Below are 12869 nucleotides of genomic sequence, written 5' to 3' on the forward strand. Positions count from 1 at the left end.
ATGTGACTGCTCATTACCATGGTAACCACACAGTTGTTGTGATGCATCTGGGTTCTGGCATTTCTACTAGCAAGCAAAGGATAAGTAGTATTTGTCTTTAAGCAGAAACAAAAAAACCTTTTTAATTAAAAACTAGAGGTATGACTTACTAAACAGTCCCAACCACTTATAGTGGTATTTCTAAAACGTCACTCATATATTGATGATCAAACTTCTCCCTAGGGAGATAATATGCCTCTTCAGTCATGCCAATACTCTTCCTCCTCAGTTTTATCACATGTTATCACAGGTTTCATGCTCTGGAAGCATATGCTGAGATGGAACTTGAGGTGCTAAATATTTATTAAGGATCACCCTTGTAAAAGGCAGGGTCAGGAAGCAGGACTGAGCAGATGGGGAAGTTGAGGTAGAATTCAGACACAATAGAATCTTGTGTAGGTGGGTGGGGAGCTCCAGAGGGCTATTGCCCATCCAAATTATTCTCCATCAGGCAGAAATGGCCAAGCCTTTATATCCCTCCCTTGTTTGGTCACAGGATCCAGAATGCTTTAGGAACAGCATATGACCTTGGGCAAAAAAAGAGGCTCTCTGCAGCTAAGGCAGACTCTGAAAGAGCTAACAGCTGGAGGCTGTCTAAAATCCCCATTCCCTACATTCCCTACAGCTAGGCAGTAAGTGCTTGAACGGAGCCCTCTACCACGCACACAGTTCTCTTCCTAAGTCCTACATAGTCTTCCATTGCCATGATACTCTCCTTTGTATTACGTGAGCTACAGATTTTCAGACTCCAGTGCGTTCCTTCAGTATCTCATGTTATGATATACGGGCTTCTCACCCTACTTGAAAACACTTGATTGTATTACTTCCATTGCCGGCGACGCTTTCGTTTACATTTGTTTTTGCTGCCATGACTGCCACTATTATTGCTGTTGATACCTGTTGCTGTCTTTTTCTAATCTTTGCATGTGTATACCCCTCACAAATATTCAATGAAGATTTAAAAATTCACAAATAGGCAATGACAAAGTTGTGCTATGAGAATGAAAAGTGTTATGAAGGGTTAGGGAAATGGTGATACAAGGAAAATTTGGTATTAGGAGGTCAGAAAAGGCTTCCTGGAAAAAGTGAAGTTTAAGCTGAGATTCTTAGTTCTTTAGAACAAATAATGTTCCATTAAGAGCAAACAGTTGTTTGGGATAGAACTATAAGAAGTCTAGTGTGATGGTTAATTTTAGGTGTCAACTTGACTGGATTAACTAATACCTAGAATGCTGGTAACCCTTTGTTTTGGGTGTGTCTGTGAGGGTGTTTCTAGAGGAGATGGGTATGTGAGTCAGTAGATGGAGTGGGAAAGATTAGTCTTCAGTGTTGTTGTGTACCATCCTATCAGTTAGTGATCTGGATACAAAAAAAAAAAAAATGTGATTTCCTCTCTCGCCTGGAGCTGGGACACTTCAGCCCTTGGACCTCAGAACTCCAGGCTCTCCAGCCTTTAGACTTTAAAATTTACACCATTACCACCACCACAACCTCCCTGTTCTCAGGCCTTTGACCTCCAACTAAGAATTACACCGTTGGCTTCCCTGGTTCTGAGGTTTTTAGAGTTGGACTCAGCCACACTACCAGCACCCCAGGGTCTTCAGCTTGCAGATAGCCTGCTATAGGACTTCTCAGTCTCCAAAATTATGTGTGCCAATTCCCCTAATAAATCCCATGTTATCTATCTGTCTATCTATCTATCTATCTATCTAAATATATTATTAGTTCACTAGTTGTGGCCTTCCAGAAAGGCACACAGCTAACCCACAGCACCCTGTCAGAGAAGGTACCATGGGAATATCATCAACTACTTACAATCCTCCTGCCCTGTCACTTCCTGCCAGTGCCTCTCATCTGCCATATCCAAGAGGAAACCAGAGGACAAAGGGGTTCACTGATGCCCACAGAGGTCAATCTCCCAAGCAGAAGGCAGGATGGACAGTGAATATGAAGGAAAAAGCGAGGAGAGCCAGTACATGCTCCAAAGCCAAAATGAACTTGTATTTTGTTCTGTATACCTGGTTACCAGATATACTGCTCAATTAAACTGAAATATCAAACAATAAATAGGTTTTTTAGTATATTTCATGCAATATTAGCAACATATTTACAGTAAAAAATTTAATCATTGTTTATCTGGAATTCAAATTTAAGTGAGCATTCTATATTGTATTTATTAAATCTGGCCGCCCTAGCTAGGTGGGATAATTCAAATTACAGCCTTCCTTTATCATAGGGATTTGGGAAATGGCTACATTTAATCTGAGGAAAAGCAAGTGATGGCTTATACTCAGATACCAAAATCTAATCTATAACCACCTCCCATCATGTTGAGTTCTTCTCCAACAACACAATAGTGTGGTTCCATGTTTTGCTCACCTTTGGCAAAACTCCAATGTTGTTTCTGGCTAGCAAAAGTTTCTGAAGCTTCTTCAAGAACTTAATCTCTTCAGGTATGCATTTTAGCTCATTGTAGTTAAGTTGAAGTTCAGAAAGATTCTTAAGAAAACAAAGTTCTCTAGGAATGCTGGCTAGTTGGTTAAAATTTATACTCATATGAGTAAGACTTTTTAATCTAAAAGAAAAAAACACCAAAGTATATAAATGAAACTCACAAGAATAACAGAGTCTACTGTATAGGCCCAAATTATCAGAAGCCATGTATGAATTTGTTTTTTGTAGCTCATCTGAGCTTACTTCAGTCAAGTGTTTACATCTATCGTAAATTATAAGTATAAAAAGTTTTTGCTGAAATTTAATTTTTAAAGATCTTTTATAATCAGATGGCTTACGTTAAAAGTATGTTAGGTAATCAAAAGTTAGATTTTTAAAAAAGAAAATTCTATTTCCTTTCTTTATACATATTCATTGGCCATATCCAAGAGAAAGCTAGAGGACAAGGAGGACACTGACATACCTATGTATACACAAACATGGATACAGATCAATACATGTACAGGCATAAGCACACATAGATATAAATATACCCAGGACCACATATATATGAGTACTGCTCGATTGCTTTGGAAGTTCAAAGATGAATCAGACACAAATTCTGCCCTTTTGGATACCATGGTTTAGAAGAAAATATTAAATAGAGCCATAAACTGAGAACAGAAAATGTCATTGGCTAAGAGAAAAAGCTTAAGAAAATTTGAGTCTCTAATTGCAGATATGGTACCAGAAGTATATTGCAAGCTTTTCTAAAGAATTGACATTTTGAATTTGGCCCTGAATAAAAGAACTTATAAAATAGGGCAATAAGAGGGAATAGTAAGCTAAGAAAAATATTATGAATAAGGAAGCAGAAGGGAATTTAACATTACTAAGCACAACTACATGGCTGTGCATTAAATTTAATTGTCAGCATAACTCTGAGGTTGGAATTACTACTCTTATTTTAAAAATGAGGAAAATAAGCATCAGAGGTAGTAAATAAATTGTCCAAGTTACCTATCTAGTAGGTAACAATATCAAAATTCTAATGCAGGTGTGTCCCTTTGCAAAGCTAAGATGTAATGATCTCAAGGCTTAAGTGTATTAAGATTGAAGTAATGTCAGAATGAGGGAACTAAATTTTTAGGTTAGTTTAAAATGGGAGACTGGAGGTTAGAAAGTGATCAGTGCTAGCAAAGGGAATTGTGAGGACTCTACAGATTTCTCTGTACATAGTATAAGCCATATGAATATATGGGACTGACAGGAAGAACAACAAAAGAAAATGGGCAGAGAGAAGAAAGAGGATGCCAATAGAGGGATTCTTGAGAAATATAAACACCTGACCATTAATTAAAGGCACCCAGCAAAGTTATAAACATAGAATTAGAAAAAGAACCAGATTAACAAGGAATCTCTGAAGGTGTGAGAGAAGAAAATTTCAAAATTAAAGAGATGGTCAAAAGTTTAAATGTTAAAGAGAGATAATCCAAACTAACAAACAAAATTAGTGGAACTAAAAGCAGGGTCACAAACTACAATAGATTTTTAATATAGTCTATTGTATCTATTGTATTTCCATACTGTAGCCACGAACAACTAGAAAATAAATGTTTAAGAATTTTGTTTATAGTAATGTATAGAAAACCCTTCATGAAGTAGTTATGAGTGCATATAACAAAAGACATGAGGGACACTGAAAACTATAAATCATGACTGAGAGAATGTAAAGGGGCTCTAAATAAAACAGAGATGTATTATATTCAGGTATAGAAAAGAAAAATATTGCTAAGATAACAACTTTTTAATACTGATCTATAGATTCAGTAATAGATCCAAATAAAAATTCCAACAGCTTTTTTTGTATAAAACTTGACTTGGGCTAGGTGCAGTGGCTCATGCCTGTAAACCCAGAACTTTGGGAGGCTAAGGTAGGAGGAATGCTTGAGCCCAGAGTTTGAGACCAGCCTGGGAAACATAGTGAGAACCCATCTTTAAAAAAAATCAATTTTAAAATTGATACAGAAATTCAAAGGACCTAGAATAGTCAAACTATTATAAAGAGGAATAAAATCGAAAGACTCACATTACCTATAACGCAGCGACAGTAATCAAGATCAATGGTATTGGGGAAATGATAGTGCTATGGTCTGAATATTTGTGTTCCCTCAAAATTCATATGTTAAAATCTAATCCCCAATGTGATAGATACTAGGAGATGGGGCCTTTGGGAGATGATTAGGTCATAATGAGGGGGTAAACCCTCATAAATGGGATTAATGTCCTTACAAAATGCCCCAGAGAGCTTCCTTCCCCTTCTACCATGTGAAGCTAATAAATGCAACAGTTAAGTGAGTCTCAAAAAATATGCTAAGCAAAAGAAGACAGACACAAAAATGTATATATATGACTCCACTTACTCAGTTCTAGGACTAGTAAAACTCATTTGTAAAGAAGACAGAAATCAGAATATTGACTGTTTATGAAAGGTAAGAATTCACTGGAAGGGTGCATAAGGAAATTTCTAGGCTAAAGAAAATGTTCTACATGTTATTGGTGTGTACACATTTGTCAAAATGCATTGAATTGTATGCTCATCAGTTTTATGTAATTTTTATTCAGCAGGAGAAAAAGGCCATTATATGTAAAGGACAATAACAACATTTGAAAATGATCTACGGTAGAATGGAGAAGAGACAAGAAAATGTGCAATGTCTTACACAGGAAGCAAAAGCAATAGACAGAGGGTGCTTTAGAGAGAGATAACAAAGAAGCAAGAGAGAAAGGAAAGAAATAGACCAATGGAGAGAAAGAGGCAGAAAAGAAGAGAATTCAGGGAGCATAAATTTTAGGAAAATAGGAAAATAGGAAGTAAAGTCCTTTGCAGTATAGTGGGTCAAAGAAGGACAACTCAGCATTGAAATGGAGTGAAAATGTGTGGAGCAGGTTCTGTGGGGAATGGGAAGGGAAATTTTCCTCATTAATCATTTTTATAATCATTATTTGTATTTACTCTACTCTGATGTACTACATTATGGGAGTTGGCTTGTTCATTTTTTTTATTTCAAGGCAATAAAATCAGCTCAGATCCTATCGTTCATTTGTCTGTCATTCATTTGTGTGAGTAAAGAGGAGGGAGAGAAATGAGTATCTGTCATTGTTCCTGTTTCCACAAAGCGGGGAGATGTTCTACTTTTCCAAATAAAATCTACAGGAAATGTACTTGCAGCTTCTCCCTCACATCTGTCTTCCCCAAAAGACTGAAGAACAATTTCACTGATTGGCAAATTTGGAGAAAGAACTGAGCCTGCTGACTAGTCCTTTACTCTTATCTCTTTCTTCCAGACTCATTCTGTCACCAGGATGCCTACGTTCTCCTCTTCCTGTGCCTGGGCAGCACTGCCCATGACAGAGTTGTTTAGTGGTAAAACTCTTACCTATCCAGGTTTGGCTCCTAGTCCATGAACTGATATTCTGGAGTTTAAACTAGCCAAAAAACAAAACTCCTTTTCCCTCTCCTAAGTTTTAAACAAATTGTGAAATAAGATATGGGATTTAGAGAGAAGGAAATCAAACATCAGCACAGAACTGACATGATCACTCTGAGTCCCTGCTAGCCCTCCTCTGAATTAAATGTACCACCCCTTCACAGCCTTTCCTTCTGAGGCAGCCGCTTACTTCGTGGCAGGGCAAAAGGAGAATGCCAAGCTATATATGCTCAATGCTTTGCCTAAATCCACTGGGAAGTCATTCTTTTGTCTCTGGAAATGAGTGAACAAAGAGAACGGAAAGAAGCTAGAATAAAAATAACAACCAATAATAATAAAAGCTAACATCCATTGAGCACTTACTCAACCCTAATACCTTTTATGTCTCAGGCTCAACCCTAAATGTCTTGTATGGATTTGCTTATTTAACCGTCAAATCGATCCAATAAAGAAAGCATTATCATCATCTTTATTTTGCAGATGAAAATGTTAAAACATAGGAAGGTGAAGAAACTTTCCCAGGATCAGAAAATGGAATTCTGCTTAGAGAGATTACCAATCAGTTGACACCTAGGATATGGCCAGAATACAGACAACCCAGAATTAACTATAAAATGGAATAGACCTATACACTTTGCAATCTGCTTCAGTGAAAGCATTCTTTCATCTTTCTAACATATTCCATTAGATTTATATGATCCCTTGAATATACTTTGTATTCCAAACAGAGATAAGTGTATGAAATTATGAAATCATGTTATAGCTACAAAAAGTTTGAGGTTGATCTATTCAAAATTATTCCTTTAGAGATGAGAAAGCAGCAGTCCTAAGCAGTTAAATTACTTGCCCAAATGCACAAATCTAGTTGCACAGAGATATGCCCTGAACCTCATTCATGAGATCTCCCAAGGGATTTTTTAAATTATATCATCATCAATACATAAATCAATTGATAAAGTGAATAAGTAAAAAAATAAGCCAACAACTATCAGCATGGCATTTTCATTGCTGCAAATATTTATCTTCTAAAGAAATTAGATTGATTCAATTCTTTTCTAGTCACGCTTACTCAAACTATTGATTTCTTGTAAAAATATATCTGGGAGGCTGGGTGTAGTGGCTCATACCTACAATCCCTGGATTTTGGGAGGCTGAGGTGGGTGAATCAAGAGGTCAGGGGATCATGACCATCCTGGTCAACATGGTGAAACCCCAACTCTACTAAAAATACAGAAAAAAATTAGCTGGGCATGGTGGCACACTCCTGTAGTCCCAGATACTCAGGAGGCGGAGGCAGGAGAATTGCTTAAACCCAGGAGGCGGGGATTACAGTGAGACAAGGTCGTGCCACTGCACTACAGTCATATATTTGGGAAAAATAAGGCATTGCCTAGAGGTATAGACAAGTAAATTGGAATAGGCAGGTGCTGCAGAAAGCCCCTTGTTGAGGACTCTTCAAAGTTTGGTATTCTCTTTTAAAACTCTGGATGCTCTTGCTCTGTGATACATCTGTTTCTGTTCAACAGGCAATAAAGGGAGTCTCCAAAGTAAACCTGAACAGAGTTCTCTCTCCATCTGTCAGAGGAAAAGCCCAAGAGGGTGTTTTGCCTATAGAAGGACAAGGCCCTCAGCTGGCTCCAGAAAGGCATTCTGCCTGTGCAGATGTGCAGGATAAGGAAAAACAGCATTTTTTTTTTTTTTGGTTAATGACAATAAAATGTGGCTTTTAAAAATGAAAATGACATTGCAGTTTTAAATCCTTAGTTTTTATATTACCTTTTCCATCAAGCTCAAAATGGTTTACAATACACATGTGAAATAACATTTAATAGATCCAATTCTGAGGCTGACCAAGCCCTAAGAACCTCAGAGTTGGGAAGTTAATGATGCCATCAGCTTTGGAACTTTATGTTTCAAAGCCCCATGTTTACATTAAGACTACCAAGTCATGCTGTTGCTCATTTCTCCAAAGTGTTTAAGGAATCATCTGCTTAAAGTTAGTGGCTTGCCTGAGTCCTTCAGATCCCTCTTTGCTATTTATAAACCCCATAGGGACTTGATGTTAGGCACTACACTTTCAGATGACCAGGGTGGGGATAGAGAGGGGGGTGTGATTGTTAACCAAGTCTTGCTATAAAGAAAATTACCTGTTGACTTCTTGAGGAAGCTGCGTAAGATGATTGTTGTTCAGATTAAGCAGGATTAAATTTTGTAAGCCATCTGTTAGAAAATAATTTTCGTCACTTTAGCCATCTGTTAGATAATTTTTCATCACTTTTCTACATACATTTGTATTTCCTCTAGTTCTTGTGTTGGCCAAGGCTCTTTTGGTGGTGGTAACAGAAACCCTCTTAAACTACCTCAAGTAAAAAGGAGTAACTTATCACAAAGTTACAAATCTAAGTCACTGTACCTGAAGGAAGAGGATTCAACCAGGCTCATCACAAACTGAAATCAGAAGCTAAAAGGCACAAACTATAGGTTAGTTCTTCATTACAGCTTCTCTCATTTTCACATTTATATTCTCTTACCTGCTCTCTCTTTCCTCCCTTCATTCTTTCTGTTTTAAACATGTTTGCTCTCTTTTTCTATGTACTCATAACCATATAATAACTTCTGAATTTGAATGTTCACAGACAGAGAAGACAGAGCTTTCAAACTCACATGCCTACAGGAATCAAGATGATAACCTCATGCCAGGTCAGACAGAGCCACCACCATTCAGCCAGCTCTGACAACTGTCACATGGGAATGCAACTGCAGTGTTGCTATGTCTTTCTTTTTTGAAACAGATTTTTAAAAAGAGCCAGAGATCCAGACTTCTATGTGAACTCTCCTGATCTGAAAATGTGGGTACTTAATCCAAAGTTTTTTAAAGGCCAACAAAATAGAATCAATTTTCTTATTAATCAGATTCAGCCCATGGGTCACCAGTTTGCAACTTCTGCCTCAGGTCATGAAATTATCTCAAACCAATTTAACTGTTTTAGACTCTATTGCAATCCCCAAAAAAGAGAAAATATGACAAACTTAGCTTGGGACCCAAGTCCAGCCCTGATCAATCTGCTCTGGTCAGGGAAACAGGGTCATGTAATGCAACAAGGTTGTTCAGACCCATGCTGGGCAGCATTAAACTCCCTGACATCAAACTACTTCTTACTGAATCATCAGGACCTAACATAGACCATAACGTATGTCAATCATGTGGAATTTTCAAAGTTCAACAACTCCAAATCAAGAATGTTCCCAATACAAAGAAATGATAAGTGTTTGAAATGATGGCTATGCTAATTACCCTGATCTGATCACTATATATGATATGTATCAAAATATCACTATGTACCCCATGAGTATATACAATTGCTATGTCAATTTTTAAAAATAATTACTTTTTAAAAAAAGTATAGAAACTAAAGACATTCAAGAGCACTTTGAACAAATTTTATATACATATATAAAATATATCTATGTAGATATAGAAACAGATATAAATATATATACCTAACTTATCTCAAATTTAAAGGCAACATGATAAAAAATTCCTTATAGAGACTTAAATTAGTATAAATTAGTATGCTCAATATTGTTTATGTACATCAGGTTGTACTTAAATTTGTACCCTCAGTATAGGTCATAAAATATTATTATCTATTGATTTGCATGACCTTAACTTTTTTAGTATAAACTGTTTTCTTCCAAGGTAAATTGTAACTGAACTCTGATCTACGGCTTTCCATATATAATGTGTTCAAGTATCAATAACTGTTTGTCACATCTATTGTTTTGGAAAAGAATATTTTTCCAAGATATATGACCTAAGATTTTAAAGTACCTTTAAGAAGACAGTACTAGAGTCTTCTTGTGTTATTTGCCAAATATAAGCCCAAATTTAATGCTGCATTCAGTAATACTGTTAATAAATTCTGTGTGAAGATGAAAATGATTATATATAGCACCTGTGCATCAAAAGTTCATAGAAATTTATAAATTTTATAATATTTCTCTAGTTTTACTACTAAGGACCAACACAGAAATGGTGAAGTACCTTACATTAGTCGCTAAAGCTATAAAAGCCATCTAGATCTCTTGTCATACATTTATCCTTAAGCTCACTCTAGGAATATTAAATAAGAATAGTCTCATATCGAATGGTGAAATTATTAGTTAATGGAAAAAAGAAAGAAAAATGTGTCACTTATTGGATCTCATATCTTTTCTTTAAAATTCTTTCCAAATTGATTTAAATTTAGCATTTTAATAAAAAAATGTGACTTAATAGCTAAGTGAAAAGAACGAAGCTACAGTAGAGCTTTACTTGATTTTTCAGATAGAATTTCTCTAGCTTTTGAAAAGGGTCCCCAGATTCACAAGTCTGACTTTATACTGATTCTCCAAAGGGGAAAATTCATTTACACTGACGCTTACTTATTTCCTTTGGTCTACATGTAAATAAACATATGATACAATTCTTTATAAAAGTGTTAACTCCTCCTATATTTCAAGAATAATATGTAAATATCTCCAACAAAAAAAAAGATTAAGCATGCAAAATTCTTTTTCGTTTCAGTCTCATCTTATTAAATATGAAATTAAATTTGATGCTATAACATTGCTCCTTGTTGACTAACTTACCACATGCTCCAGGTGCAAATCTACAGATCCTATTTCCAGCTAAATGGAGGTTCTTCAGAGATACAAGATATTTCATCTCTTCTGGAACTTCTTCTAAAAGGTTGTTTCCCAGATTTAGTGTTGTCAACTGCAAACATATAGAGGTTAATGGACCCATACTTATCCACTTTCAAATAAAAAAAAAAAAAAATTAAGCCCCTTGCTCAGATCTATGTAACGTAATAAAACTTCAAAATATTCTTAAACAATGATTTCACTTATACTTGAAATTATCTTTATAAATAAAGCTCATTTGAGCTTCATGCTCACTTTATGTTAATTAAAGCACAATTTAATTTTTAATTAGAGCACTTAAGTTCATTAAAATTGTATTACATACCATTCCAAGGATATGTAAAAACAACCTGTGATCCATTTATAAATCATTTGAGCAACTTAAGAGTATCCGAACATTGTCACCCATAGAATCAAACTATTAAACACTCAGCAAAGGGACTAAGTTCCTGAAAACAGAAACAGGGCCAATGATCTTAGGTCCTCCTGACACACTACTTCCAAATGAGCTCTCATGCAGGCCAATAAGACTGCTCTATTACATGTTTACAGCCTGGGGGGGGCCTTAGCTTTGATGTCACTCTATGTAATGACAAAATTTAGAAAAGAAACTAATGAAATGGGATAATAAGGGTAGAAAAGATCTACTCTATAGGTATCTGTCCTGCTGATGACAGATTGGTTAGACCTAGGAAGAACTGCACATAAGAGATGTTAAAAAGTTCCTCCCTGATGTTGTAATCCAATAAATCAGTAATACAGAATTGTTCCAGAAAACGGTAGTAATTTTCTTTGTTGTAAAATGTAATTGTGCTTTCCAAAATACAACGAGTCTTTTATTTTACTCCCAAACATAATTTACTATTCAGGTTCAATTACCAATTGCATACTTTAGAATTTTAATAGTAAGGGTAAAATAAAAGGAATCATGGAAGTTTTAACAAACTAATGAATTTACATAAAAAAAGAAATGGGCTGGGCACGGTGGCTCATGCCTGTAATCCCAGCACTTTTGGAGGTCGAGGCGGGGGTATCACCTGAGGTTGGGAGTTCGAGATCAGCCTGACCAACGTGGAGAAACCCCGTCTCTACTAAATACAAAATTAGCTAGGCATGGTGAAACATGCCTGTAATCCCAGCTACTCAGGAGGCTGAGGCAGGAAGAGTCGCTTGAATCCAGGAGGTTGCAGTGAGCTGAGATCGCGCCATTGCACTCTAGCGGGGGCAAGAGCAAAATTCCATCTCAAAAAAAAAATTAAGAAGAAAATTGAAGCCATTCACAATTTATATTTAAATGTCACCTATTACTTGTTATGGATGTAAGACAATGTTTTAAATTAATACAAAGAAATATACATTTATATGCTTACGATAGAATTCCTTATCCTAAGAATTCATGGTAAAGATTTCACTTGCATATGTGCTTTCATCTGAGAATTACCATTATCCTAATTTATAAAAGTATAATACATCTACTACCATATTGGAGGCCTTCTTCTATTGTAAATGTGAAGTTAAAATACATTAATGTAGCAACTTTATCCAGTCTGTAACTTTATTAGTTTCCTATAACTGCTATAAAAAATTACCACAAACTTTGTGGCTTAGAACAACACAAATTCATCTTATATTTCTGGAAATCAGAAATCAGAAACAGTCTCACTGACTAAAATCAAGCTGTTGGTAGAGCTGCATTCCTTTCTGGAAACTCCAGGGGATGATCTATTTGCTTGCCTTTCCTAACTCTCAGAGTCAGCCTCCATTTCTTGGCTTGTAGCTCCCTTTCACTTTTAAAGCCAACAGTGGCTGGTTGAGTCTTTTTCAAATCACATCACACTAATGCTGACTCTTCCATATTTAAAAACCCTTGTGTTCAAGGGTTCAATGACAGTGGGTCCACCTGTATACTCTAGGGTAACCTCTCAATCTTCAGGTTAGCTGACTATCCACCTTACTTCTAGCTGCACCCTTAATTCCCCTTTGTCATATAATCTAACACATTCAGAGGATCTGGGGATTAGGTATGGGCATCTTTGGGAGTTCATTATTTCCCTATCAAAGTGACTATTTAAAATCTCTCTTCCAAAATTGAGGTAGATTTCATTCTTTTGCCAAAATTTGGTGAAACATGTGCAGCAGTCTAGCAGTGCTGAGAGTCCAACAAAAGCTCCATGAGGACTGGCGAGAAAGAGTGTGTCAGGCTTGTGAAAGGCCCAAGAT

At 36.2% G+C, this 12869-nt stretch overlaps 1 protein-coding gene across 5 annotated transcripts in view; it reads right to left on the reverse strand.

Annotated features, from left to right (window-relative positions):
• LRRC69 (leucine rich repeat containing 69) overlaps positions 1-12869 on the reverse strand; it is a 128245-nt gene that overhangs the window by 92601 nt on the left and 22775 nt on the right. For all 5 annotated transcript variants that reach the window (XM_032249470.1, XM_032249461.1, XM_032249488.1 and 2 more), the window contains 3 exons: positions 10596-10722; positions 8111-8183; positions 2419-2614 (listed from right to left, as the gene is read on the reverse strand). In XM_032249470.1, coding sequence (XP_032105361.1) covers positions 2419-2614; positions 8111-8183; positions 10596-10722 — 396 coding nt within the window. The remainder of the gene's footprint in view (positions 1-2418; positions 2615-8110; positions 8184-10595; positions 10723-12869) is intronic.

The sequence above is a fragment of the Sapajus apella genome, unplaced genomic scaffold (genome assembly GCF_009761245.1).
Source record: "Sapajus apella isolate SASKATOON/1434 unplaced genomic scaffold, GSC_monkey_1.0 scaffold3, whole genome shotgun sequence".
In the NCBI taxonomy this organism is placed as follows: domain Eukaryota; kingdom Metazoa; phylum Chordata; class Mammalia; order Primates; family Cebidae; genus Sapajus; species Sapajus apella.